This window comes from Aythya marila (genome assembly GCF_965140915.1).
Source record: "Aythya marila genome assembly, chromosome: 1".
Taxonomy (NCBI): domain Eukaryota; kingdom Metazoa; phylum Chordata; class Aves; order Anseriformes; family Anatidae; genus Aythya; species Aythya marila.
In genome coordinates this window covers 18,322,170-18,334,598 of record NC_139042.1, presented here as the reverse complement: position 1 = coordinate 18,334,598, position 12,429 = coordinate 18,322,170, and the positions used below count along the sequence as shown (strand labels likewise).

Below are 12,429 nucleotides of genomic sequence, written 5' to 3'. Positions count from 1 at the left end.
GATATTGTACTATCAGGTATGAGGACATAGTAATTTTACACAGCTAGTAAAAGAACAGATAGTTCAAACCATCAGTGTTATAAAACACTGGAGATACTGTAACTATAGATGTAGTTCTCTGTAAGAAAGCTCTGGTGGGAAAGACATTATTACTGTGAAAACAAAAAATTGGAGTAGTAAAGCAACAGAAGACTACAAAGGCAATGAGTATTAGTGCAATTCATATATTCAATAAAAGTTGTGAAAACATATTTTCTCATCTGAGGAACATTCTTAAGTATTTACTTAGGCTTTTTATCATTGTTCTTCAAGTCTAGCACCTTCCACTAAACTTGATGACATTAAACAATTAGCACACAGTACATTACTTGTTTATACAGCATCAGCCATACAAACTCCTGAGATCCCTAGATGATGTATGTGGGCCACTGCTGGATATATTCTCTATTCCAACTGTGCCATAAAATGTAAGTTACATGGTGGAAGAGAGAAGTAGATGAAGTACAGTGAGAAAGTAAATGGGAAAAAAGCTTTCTCTCACAGTGCAAATATTTTAAATAGCAGTAAAACATTGTCTGAAAACTACTTTAGGGAGCAGAATCCAACATCTATTGCCACTGGAGGGAGTCCTGTCACTGATTTCAATAAGATCTATGCCAAGCCTATGACATCTGTATAGGGTGCAAAATAATGATGACAAAGTCATACACGATGTAATAATTTTGGTTGCTGTATTAGTACACCCTTCTTTAAAAAAAAAAAAGGTGGTGATAAACCTACAGAGAAAAAAATATAGTGAGTATGACTGTATTCACTTTTACTGTGTTTAAGTGCTTTGAAGATTTTCTTAATAGTCTTAAAACAATTTCAAAACATTTATCTATAAACAATTTATCTTAACCTATGACTGTATGACTGTAATCTAGACAGTGTTTACCACATTCAGAAATTTAGAAACTAAAACAAATAATTAAGGACAGAAAAGTGTAAACAAGTGAATTGTACAAGCCTTTTGCAATTTTGTAGAAGCTAAAAATCCTGCTTCTGGTGGAAAAGTTTCTCTGAGCAGGAATTCCTGGCTCTTCAGGTTCGCCACCAAAATATCATAATTTTCTCTTATTTCTTCAGCAGTCTTATTTACTATGAATTGTTTATTATTCTGTAAATTGAAAGAGCAAAGTTAGTTGGAGGAACTATAAATAGACGTATAGAATCAATTTTACCAGACACTGTGCTAACAGCTGACAAATCCACGCTCAACTTTTGGATTGTGGTTTATCAGGCTTCTGGCCAGGCCTCTTCCATGAGGGTTTGTGGGACATGAAGAACGAGCACAGGGCTCCGTATACAAGTTTCACAGTGACAAGTTGTTTAACCTAAATGTGTGCTGGAATAACTTTTTCTATTGATTGAGATATCCCAAGTTCACCCCTGATACAGCTCCTTTGATTTGAATTTAATGTTGCTACAATGACACAGACTGTCAGCGCTATACCAGAGCGCATACATAACTCATAGGCTGAGACATATCCTGAGGCTGCCCTCAAGACAGGCTTTTCTGTCTCTCAAGAGGATGCCCACACTATCATTCCTTATCACATTTTTGCAGTTAAACATCACACGGTTTAGATGTTACCAGGAACATGCATGTATCTGAGGCAGATGCATCCAGGACCATGCTGTGTTGCTGCTAAGCTCCAAAGCAGCTCTTTTGAGAGTTGTAAGCAAACACACAGAGTAGAGGAGCCAAATATGAATCAAACTTCTTATGATAAAGCTAATAGAAGGATATCCTACTATCTTTACGTAGGAAATCAGCCTGCAGGTAAGAATGAAGAGCATGTAAAGCTCTCTGGGACAGGAGTGTTCAATGTGCATAATGAAACAAACAGGTAATGTCAATGAGTGGCTCATACCTTGGTTCCATTTGAAGCACTGAAGTGTGCACACAGTCGAAACAGAAAGTCATACTGTTCTTGGGTGCACTGTAATTCAATAACTACAAAATCTTTGCTTCCCATGGAGTTAATCTAAATGGAGAGAGAAATAAAGACCCCGCCCCCCATTTAACGCTTAAGTATGTTTCATTTAGGTGATATTGCACCAAATGTTTCCCCCTGTCCTACTTATTTTTTTCACCCCACTTAGAACCACAAATTCTAGGGCTAAAAAAAAAAGCAAAATTACTCATTATTTGTATCATCGTAATGAGCAGAAGCTCCTCTCAGGGCTTCCTGTATGATTCCATCATTTCTGTGTTTTGAAAAGCTTTTTAATAAAAATGACTAACATTTACATTAGATTTAACACATAATAGCCATAATAATATATATCTAGTCACAAGCATATATGTGTCACTCTACTGCAATACTTTGGTGAGAACACTACACCAATAACAGAGGAGCTTTATTTTGGTAGAATGAGGCTGCACCGAAGGACAAAAAGTATTGAAGTACTTTCCAATACTCCTCTTTGCATTGCAGAACATGGTAACATAAAAGAATGATTGCTGATGTGTATAAAAATGCAAAACTTGTACTCATCTACCGATCATCCTACATTCTGTCACAGAAAGAGAAAGGCTTACTTTTTCAAGGATGTTGTATTTTGCAACTTCAAAATCTTGAGGGAAAAAAGGAGCATCCCGATCATTTTCAGTGTAAAATCTAGAACGGAATCAGAGCAATTGAAGTCACGTATGCCCTGTAAATACTGTGCTGTAACAGGCTGCAACATCACACTACAGCAAGAATTTATATAAGAACATAAATCTGGTTTTCAGCAGCAAAATAACAACAGAAAAGTTTTGAGAAATAAAATCCCACAGTGATAAACTGCTGACCTGCACTAGTAGGCCCTAATGTCTGATGTGAATTTGTAGATGAAGACTAGATTTCAACCTTCATCCTTTATAAAAACTATGGAAGCAAGAAAATACACAGATTTTCTTTGCCTGATTGCATGTTAATTTTTTAACACCTTGGTCAGCATTAGTCACCCGTGCTCCCTGATATTAATTCCTCTCTTATTCTTGATTTTCACATTAGGGTATGTTCTTGTAGTCATATCCTTCAGCATCAGGACTTTTAGACATAACTTCTAGTACATTCTGTGAGAGTAACTGAACACCTTCCCTATCACTGAACTGCACTCTCCGAAAGTGAAAGCTGCATTTTATTAATTCATTTTAAAACATGAGTGTTGGAGCTGGCTTTGTTCCTTTAAGTCAGTAATTAGTAACAGTTAGAACAATACTCTTTCCCTATCAAATAAGGGGAATCTCATGACCTTGATTTTCAGCTCTCCCAAGAATTTTCACAGGAGAGAGAGATGCTCAACACTTCTAAAAACAATGAACTGGACTTGAAAGCAAATAAAAACATAGGTGAACCAAACTACTAGAAAATAGGTGATGATAAACAGCTGCTGAGTTGGTAGAAGGTTTGCATCCATTAATGGGCTGGATTGCAGGTGTTTACTACAAAGACACTACTAGATGGAAAAATGTAAAATCAATTTCCACAGTCTGATTCAAAGGTACAAAAGGCAGAAGTAGTTATAAATTCATACAGATGGTATAGAAAGTGAAGAAAGAATAACTTTTTCCTTCACTACACTGTTGTTAAGGTACTAAACAATCTCCAGAAGAGATCTTGACCGCTGAAACAGATTGGAAGGTTTATTTTTAATTTTACATAAGTATCAACATAGATGTATCAAAACACATATTTAATTTTATCATTTTACCTGAGAGTCCCTACTTTGAACGCAATTTTGTTGTCACTTTCTTCTATAATAGTAGGATTGAGGTCATTGCTTTCATTTTGATTTGTGGCATTTTTGTTTTCAGATGATAGGTCTTCCAAACCTGCAATCAAAACATTTATTTACTTGGTAAATTATCTGGGTTCTCTAATTTAACTTACCCTAGGATCAGCTCTCTTGACCTGCTGGCAATGCTTTGCCAAATGCAGTCAAGAATGCTTTTAGACTTCTTATCACCAAGGGCACTATTGGTGGCTCATGTTCAATTTGGTGACCCCCCCAGGTCCTTTCCTGCACAGCTGCTTTCCAGCTGTGTGGCCCGAGTGTCCTGGTGCCTGGGGTTGTTCCTCCCCAGGTGCAGGGTTTAGCACTCCTTGAGGTTCTTGTCAGACCATTTCCCCAGCCTGTTGAGGACCCTTTGGATGGCAGCACAACCCTCTGCTGTATCTGCCACTCCTCCCAGTTCTGAGTCCACAGCAAACTTGCTGAGCGAACACTCTGCCCCATCATTCAATGAAGACATTAAAGAGGACTGGACCCAGTATTGACACCTGGGGTACTCTACTTGGTGCTAACCTTCAGCTAGACTTTGCATCACTAATCTCCATCCTCCAGGCCTGGCCATTCAGCCAGTTTTCAATCCACATTGCTGTCTGCCTCTTCAGCCCATAGTTCAATAGCTTATCTATGAGGATCTTATGAGATACAGTGTCAAAGGCCTTCCTGAAGTCCAGGTGGACAATCCCCACTGCCCACCCCTCATTTACCAGGCCAGCCATTTCATTTTAGAAGCTTATCAAGTTGGTCAAGCATGGGTTCCCCTTGGTGAATCCATGCTGATTGCTCCTGATGATTTTCTTGTCCTTCATGTGCTTCTAAATGGGCTTTAGGATTAGCTGCGCTATCACCTTTCTTTTCAGAAAAAATTCTTACTGATATCAACTTTATTCTCAGTATCCATGGTTGCTGATTTCTTAAAGCTTGATTTGAAATACTTATTGTGCTTACACCACGCCAAGTGTACCTACCGTGTCTGTCTGGCCATTGGTTCAAAGTGTCACCTTGTGATGTATTAACCTCATATGCATCAGTCGGCAAAAGCTTCCCATTTTCAACCGATTTCCAAATGATATCTGCATGTACAACGGGCAGCTGATATTTCCGAATAGTTTTTAGATCGTTACAACTGAGGACGTCAGCTGTATCCACAAGAACATGTGTACACTGAAAGACAGGTTACAATTACAACTGTTATACACACACAACTACAAAATTAATCCAAACTGTTTGCAGTCCATACTGGTAAAATCCTAGTCCAAAGGAAATATTTTAAACACAACCTTTTTGGATCACATTTCTTATTTAGAGACATGATACCTCTGCAACTCCTCCATAGACATCAGGGAGACTAAAATATGGCTAACTTCAGAGCGTGCCCATCTTTCTACAGTAATCACAGAGCTATGAGGGCAGCCAAGTGCCTAACGTTCTGTAGACCTTTTAGCAGTACACAGCAGGTCCAATAACAGGCCAAGCTCTATAGTGGCCAACTAGTTATAAATCCAATACTCTTTGGGATAACAGTATAAAAAAAGGCTGGACAGAGTCCTGAACAATCATAATGTGCTTTGTTAGCCTTATAAAGAACCTTACACTGCTTTACTGGAATCATATACATGATGAAAGTTTAAACTTTCTGCACAGTTTTGATGGTGGAGCTCAAAGGGTTGCAGTCAATGGGGCTGTACCTGACTGGTGTCACTAGTGGTGTTCCCCTGGGCTCAGTTCCAGGGCCAGTTCTGTACAACACTGTTATCAGTGATCTGGATGCAGGAGCTTAATGCATCCTCAGCAAGTTTGCTGCTGATACTAAACTGGGGGGTGCTGATGACTCCCTGCAGGGATGAGGGGCCTTGCAGAGGGTTCTACATACATTGGAGCACTGGGCAATCCTCAACAGCACAAAGCTCAACGAAGGAAAATGCTGGGTGCTGCAACTGAGATAACGTAATGCCAGACATAGGTACAGACAGAGAGAAGAGGCTGGAGGGCAGCTCAGCAGAAAGAGATTTGGAGGTGCTGGTTGACAGCACGCTCACCATGAGCCAGCAGTGCGCCCTGGGTAAACCACATTTTGAGATGCATTAAACACAGCATAGCCAGATGGTCAAAAGAGGTGATTCTCCTGCTATATTGAGAATTGGAGTGGACCCACCTCTAACATTGTGTGCAATGTTGGGCCCCACAACATAAAAAGGATGTTAAGGTGCTTGAAAGCGTCCACAGGAGTACAACAAAGCTGGTAAAAGGGCTGGAAGGGACACCACCCACTAGATCATGTTCTGCAGGGCCTCATCTAACCTGGTCTTGAAAGCAGCCTAGAAGATTCTGAATTTAGAGGACAAAGAAATCCACCATGTCTTTGGAATACTCTTGCTAGACCTCAATATGTTGTCCATCAATTCTTCACTTTCTTCCCTAAACAGATGTGCATTGTCAGAGTTACCATGAAAACTGTTGAGCTCCAGACAATATAATGTGCCTATGATATTCCTTTGCTTCACACATTCCTTTGCATTCCTTTTCTTAAAAAAAAAAATCAATCAATTTGTGCATAGATTGCACAAATCAATCTATGGATTCTTGAGGATATCAAATATTTTTTTTGTTTGTAAAATAACAGTCACCTATGGAAACTGTGTGTATTAACAGCAGATTTTAAACTAACTCACTCAGTGCTTTATAAGGAAATGTTACACAAGAGTGAGGGGGAGAAATTAGTTTGTTAATCATACTCTTCTTAAAATTAAAAAAGTATACAGAGAAAACAAAACAAAAAATCAAAATATGATGCATTATCTTGTTCCCAAGGCAGATTAGAAGAGCTCTAATATTTATGAGCTTGTTGCAAGTACTAGCTTCGTGGGGGGAACAAATAAATGTCATTTTCAAGTGGCAGAAGTGACAAAGCATTATGCCTTCACTATTAAGTGAGATAATTCACTCCCTGTTGCTGGCATGTGAATACTTATATTGCTTTGGCATTAGCATGTTCCTTGGCACTTCTAGACTCCACCAACTCACTTCCCCCAGCTTCCATGCATGGTTTGGAAGAGGAACATCACCACAACCATTCCCATAAGGCAGGCTGGATGTGGCCACTTAGCCCTGACGACCAAGAAAGTACACTAGTACAGACATGGGCCATGTCATGCTGCCTGGCCACAGTCCCTACAAACACTCCTGGGTGCAAAACGTGGCCTGCTGATTTCATTCCTGTGTGTGTCATAATTTATCCATGCTGCTTGTTCAGTATATACTCAAAACAGAAACCTGTATTTAAATTAACAACTGCAGTATCACAGACTTCTAACTCTACAACCATCTTTTCTCTGTAATCAAATGCTTGCATTAGTATAAACAACAAGCCCAAAACCCAATTCAGGGATGTGTCTCATTATTCAGAGCTTCTGCTCCCTGATGATGCGAGAAGAAAACCAACATGGCAACTTTATTCAGGAAAAAAAGCCTCCCTGATTCTTTTGTAGGGAGCGAATATTGCTCTTATTCTCTTTCTCTTTTTTTTTTTTTTTTATGAGACATTTCAGTTCTACAGAGATAGATGCATTAGAAATCTAAGCAGAAATACTGAACAGAGAAATAATCTCTACAATCCTTATTTCTCGGCATGAGGCAAGATTAACACTCAACAACACTTACACCACTTGGTATTTTCCTTCTGAGATCTCAGAAATAAATCTAGAACTTACCTTGCGATTAATCACATAATGAATTTCTCCACCATTTTCTTTTATGCATGCTCTTAGCCTGGTCTTCTCCTGAATGGGCAAGTTCCTCACTTTAACAAAGAACACACAGTCTGCAAAAATTGTCATTGCCCTCCTGTTAAGACAGAAAAAAGGAGTTTATTTTGGCTAAGAAATCTTTCATTTCTGCTACCTACCTAAGTAGTTTCTCACCAAATATTCCCTTTTCAACTCTAGGAAGTTCCACAACAAATCCCATTTTATCAGCATGGTAATCAAATTGACAAAGAACATCTCTTAATCAGTTTTATTCACTTAAAAAAATAGATACAGAAAATTATTTAGTGTGACTTACATTTTCAGTCAAGTCATGGCTTGAACTAATTGTCAAACTCATACCTTGACCTTTTGCTGTTAGTATCCACTGTTAGTAAAGTGGAACGATCTTAGTTTAAACTGGAACAACTCTCCTTCTGGTCCCCTTTCACATGGTATCCTTATAAAACAACTGTTTTTTCAAGAATATGAACTATTTTTCATGTTTCTACTCAGTGCTGTACATGTAATCTTTAAAAAAAATAAATTAAAAAGAACTTCAGTAAATTGATCCAGATTAAACACAGCCTAACTACAGCAACAAAACCCACAAAAGGATGCACCAAGAAACAAAAAAACAACCCAGAACAAGAGACATTTAATCCAGATCTGTTTCCTGATTGAATTCATTTCTGGCCTAGGGCAAAGATTTACGCAGGCACAAAGGAATGTAACAAAAATTTACTGTAACAAAGATTTACACAGGCACTGAAAGTGATGGAGGAGCAGGGGAGAGATGGATGTGGGGTGACTGCTGCTCTTCTCAGCTGTGTCAGCCTAAATTGTCTGTAAAATAAATCGAATGAAAATTGGCTGTATGTCATTTGTGACAAACTATGCCAAGATATTAGAGGCTGGGAAAGTTTTATTTAATCAGAAGCAGAATTTATGACAACAAAATGTAAAGGCAGCGGCTAGTATAAACCACTACAATGCATATTGATTTTCCTGGAGACTCGTGAGTGTAAAGTCATTCTTATTTTAAAAACTGATGATGAATGATAAAGAAAATGATAGTGTAAATGAGAACACTATGCAGAGCACTGAGCTCTTTATACAGCATATCACAGCTTCAGCACATCACAGCTTTTCCAGGGTTTCAGAGCCTTTCACTGGTAAACAAAAGGGTAAAACTAAGTGTGAGCTAGAGGACTTAGTGACAAAGTGAGTTCACAGAGAACCCCAAACTAATTTCCCCACTAAACATATTTGAAGCATCGTGCCCAATTTAGTTTTCTTGGAAAGGCATTCAGACAGTATGCCACAAAAGCACTTTGGGAACTCCTGACAACCAAAAGATTTGCCTTAAATTTGCATTGCTGCTCCAAGCCAAACTGCTAATGCTACAGGAACTAATACAAAGAGAATATATGCTTGTAAAGCAAACTATTCAGATCATAAATTCTTTTTTTGAATGATTATTTGGTTGCCAGTAAGCCATGGCCATATTTCAGATGGGGGGGGGTTAGTATCAGTGTCGCTGGTAAAAACTTGTTTTTACTCAAATTGTTTCTATTTCTGGAAGGGCTATTTGATAATGTAATTTTTTCCACAGTGACTTAAGGACAAATACTTTTAACTGTGGGATAACTGGAAAAAAAAAAAAAAAAGAAAATCCAAAGTATTTGGCCTCTCCAATTTCATCCTGGAATCACAGAATGAGGCAAAACAAACAAGAGCTTGCTTGTTTGAAAATAAACATACTTCTTGTGTTGGCCAAAAATGTCCGAAATTAACTGCCATCTCTCTTGGACAAGCCATTCAGAGCAAAAATGACATTTCTCCAAATTGATGAGAGCTCCCACATACATGGCAGATTGTGGTTAAGCTCCTGTCCTTCTACTCCTAGAAACAAACAACGATGTTAAAAACCTCAAAAAGGAAAGCAGAAGCTGTTTGAACTACTTTCATTTACCACTTTATATTTTTACGTGCATTGTTAGAACTGTTTCTCTAGCAGTCTTTTAGGACTAAAATCTAACCTGTCACTGAATTACCCAACAGGTTCTTTTGGCTTAGAAATTCATATTGATCAATTGCACCAACGCCTTTACAAGGCCAACAAAGCTTTTACATCAAGTCTGTTCATTTTTGATTTAGTGTTGAGAGAAAACAACCCAAAAGATATTAACAAGGCAGAGAAAATTTTTAAGTGGCACTGACCATGGCATTTCAAAAGTGGTGTGTTTTTAACTCTGGTAAGCAGCTAAGCTTACCAGTCCCTCACTGCCTCTCACTCTCAGCTGGATGGAGGGAAGAGAATCAGAAGGCAAAAGTTAGAAACCTCCTGGGTTGAGATAAAGCCAGTTTAGGAAAGGAAAAACAAAACCAACCAAAAAAAAAAAAAAAAAAAAAAAAAGAAACAAAGATGGAATATGTGTATTTTCTTACTCTATGGCATATTGGATTTTCAGTGAATGCAAATAAAGCTGTTCTTCACTGCAGTAAAAACTCTCAGATGGCCAGAGAGAGGGGGCAACAAAATTCATTTGAATTTAGGGTTTCAGGAAAACCTAGAAAATCCACACTATCAGACACAATTATATATATACAGAAAATCTGATCTCATAAAGGTAATCTATAGAAAGGGACTCCAAATCATCTACTACCCTACACATCTGAGAGAACTGGCAACATTGCAGTGATGATACATGTGTTTAGGTGAGGCAGACAGCAGATTAAGGATCAAAGGACACATGAAATCACTATACACTTGTATTTTGTGACTCTTGTGTTCTGCTGTCTGGCATTACCAGTGTTTTTGCCATAAAAGTACTCTGCTCACACACACAGAAATCCCCTACCTCTTCTTCCTGTATTTTAACTAAGGGTTTTTTGCAAGATACTATGTTATCTGAGGTGGCAATGATCTTTTAAGATGCAGCCATATGATTTGGCTTGGGTAGATTAATTTGTATCATATATAAAGGCAAATGTACCATTGCCAAAAGTTTCCCTTATTAAAAGCATCGTATTGGTCTGGGCACTGCCTCCCTTTGCACTGCAACACTGCAGGCACCAGATTTCTCAGCGTATTCTCTACAGCAGTGTCTGGATATTGCTCAAGTTTCCAGAAGTTGTCTCCTCAGGAAACAATGAATTCTATTCACACAGCCTAAACACACAGCTTATTAGGAGGGTAATGAAATATGTACAAGCTATCGCAAACATCATTCCTACCAATACATCCCTCTTTCACACAGAAACTTGAGAAGCAACTGAATTTGTAGCTCATATGTGGTACAAAACCCCACAAAATATTTTATATTGTGCTGGCTTATGAAAGCTATACAGCTAGGAACAAAGAAAAAAAATCTTGAGAGAAGTGATCTGCAAATAAACCGTAGTGTCGACCAGGAAGCAGAAAGGAATGCAAAATTTTGAGGGAACGGCAGATTCACTTCGCTAAGTTTGTCTGCGAAGTGGAGACCCCCCTCACCCCTTCTCTGCTCCCAGCATGACAGCTGTTAAATGGCCCCGATCCCACTCCTCTCTTTAGGATTTGGGTGAAAAACTGTTTACACTCACCCTCTCTGGCAGTTCCTCTTCCTGAACGATCTTCCTGCTTCCTCAACAGGGCAAAGGGCAACCGGAGCGCTGGGTGGAGGGAGGTAGGAAGGGCTGGGGCACACATATGCCTGCCTGCAAAATGCCCGAAGGGACCGCTACAGCAATCGTGACCCTGTCAAATAAAGAAACCAAGCAAAGTGCAGCCAACGGAACAGTAAGGAGCAGCAGCCCTCGCTGTGCTTGAAGGAGGAAACGCACTGTTAAAGTGAAAGTGAGCTTTGAAATACCTTACAGGCAGCTGGAAATGTAGCTGGAGCCTGTGCTGTCCCTCCTCAGCAGTTCTTCCCTCCTTTCAGTGAAAAGGACCTTATTCTCCTTCTTTACTGACCTCCGAATATCAGCCTCTCTTCTTTCTCCTATCTCCCTAGAGGATCAAGCATCATGGAGTTTTAGCAAAGCGTTTGGCTTTACTCCTTTTGAACTGCAAACTTTCCCAAATTCAAAATCCAAACAGAGAATGATTATAATTAACGTGTGTGTTGAGAATTAACAGCTCGTAAATACTTTCATAGCTGATAAGAAAGTTATGCAAAGGAAAACTGCTGACAATTGCTTCTGGCTTAATTCTTACAGTTTTAATTTAGCTTGGTGGAGATCCATAAGGCCCTAACGACCTCAGAAGTCGCGTGAACTTGTAGTTATATAGTTGTTATGTAGCTATGTAGTTAATTTGTAGTTATCAACCTGCAAGCTAGGGATCGTTGTCAGCAATGGACTGTGCTCCTAGCATGGAGAGGGAGCCCAACGTAATTTTTTGTCGACCAAAACCAGACCATGAACAACCCTGAGCCCTGTCAGGCCTTCAGCGTGCAGGAATACTGAAAGCAAAGCTTTGTTGTATTTTCATGAGGATGTCAAGGGATTAAACACGATGCTGTGCTTTTAAAAGGCACGGGTAGAAATCCTCTTTCCCAGCTCAGTAGCTCCCCTTGTTAAGGCAGAACCCAGCCTCAGGGCAACCATGCAGGTGATGTGTTTAGAACCACAGAATCATGAAGGTTGGAAGAGACCTCCAACACCATCTGGTCCAACCATCCCCTGCCACCACTGTCACCCACTAACCCATGTCCCCAAGCACCACGTCCAACCTCTCCTTGAACACCCCCAGGGACGGTGACTCCACCACCTCCCTGGGCAACCCGTCCCAGTGCCTGACTGCTCTTTCTGAGCAGAAATGTCTCCTCATTTCCAACCTAAAACTCCCCTGGTGCAACTCGAGGCCATTCCCTTT

At 39.5% G+C, this 12,429-nt stretch overlaps 1 protein-coding gene across 1 annotated transcript in view; it reads right to left on the bottom strand.

Annotated features, from left to right (window-relative positions):
• PARP4 (poly(ADP-ribose) polymerase family member 4) overlaps positions 1 to 11,245 on the bottom strand; it is a 48,169-nt gene extending 36,924 nt beyond the window's left edge. Inside the window, exons 1-7 of the mRNA XM_082763567.1 lie at positions 11,157 to 11,245; positions 7,536 to 7,668; positions 4,794 to 4,989; positions 3,748 to 3,868; positions 2,588 to 2,666; positions 1,917 to 2,030; positions 1,010 to 1,159 (exon numbers count right to left, since the gene is read on the bottom strand). Coding sequence (XP_082619693.1) covers positions 1,010 to 1,159; positions 1,917 to 2,030; positions 2,588 to 2,666; positions 3,748 to 3,868; positions 4,794 to 4,989; positions 7,536 to 7,661 — 786 coding nt within the window. The 5' untranslated portion in view covers positions 7,662 to 7,668; positions 11,157 to 11,245. The remainder of the gene's footprint in view (positions 1 to 1,009; positions 1,160 to 1,916; positions 2,031 to 2,587; positions 2,667 to 3,747; positions 3,869 to 4,793; positions 4,990 to 7,535; positions 7,669 to 11,156) is intronic.
• Positions 11,246 to 12,429: the final 1,184 nt, after the last annotated feature.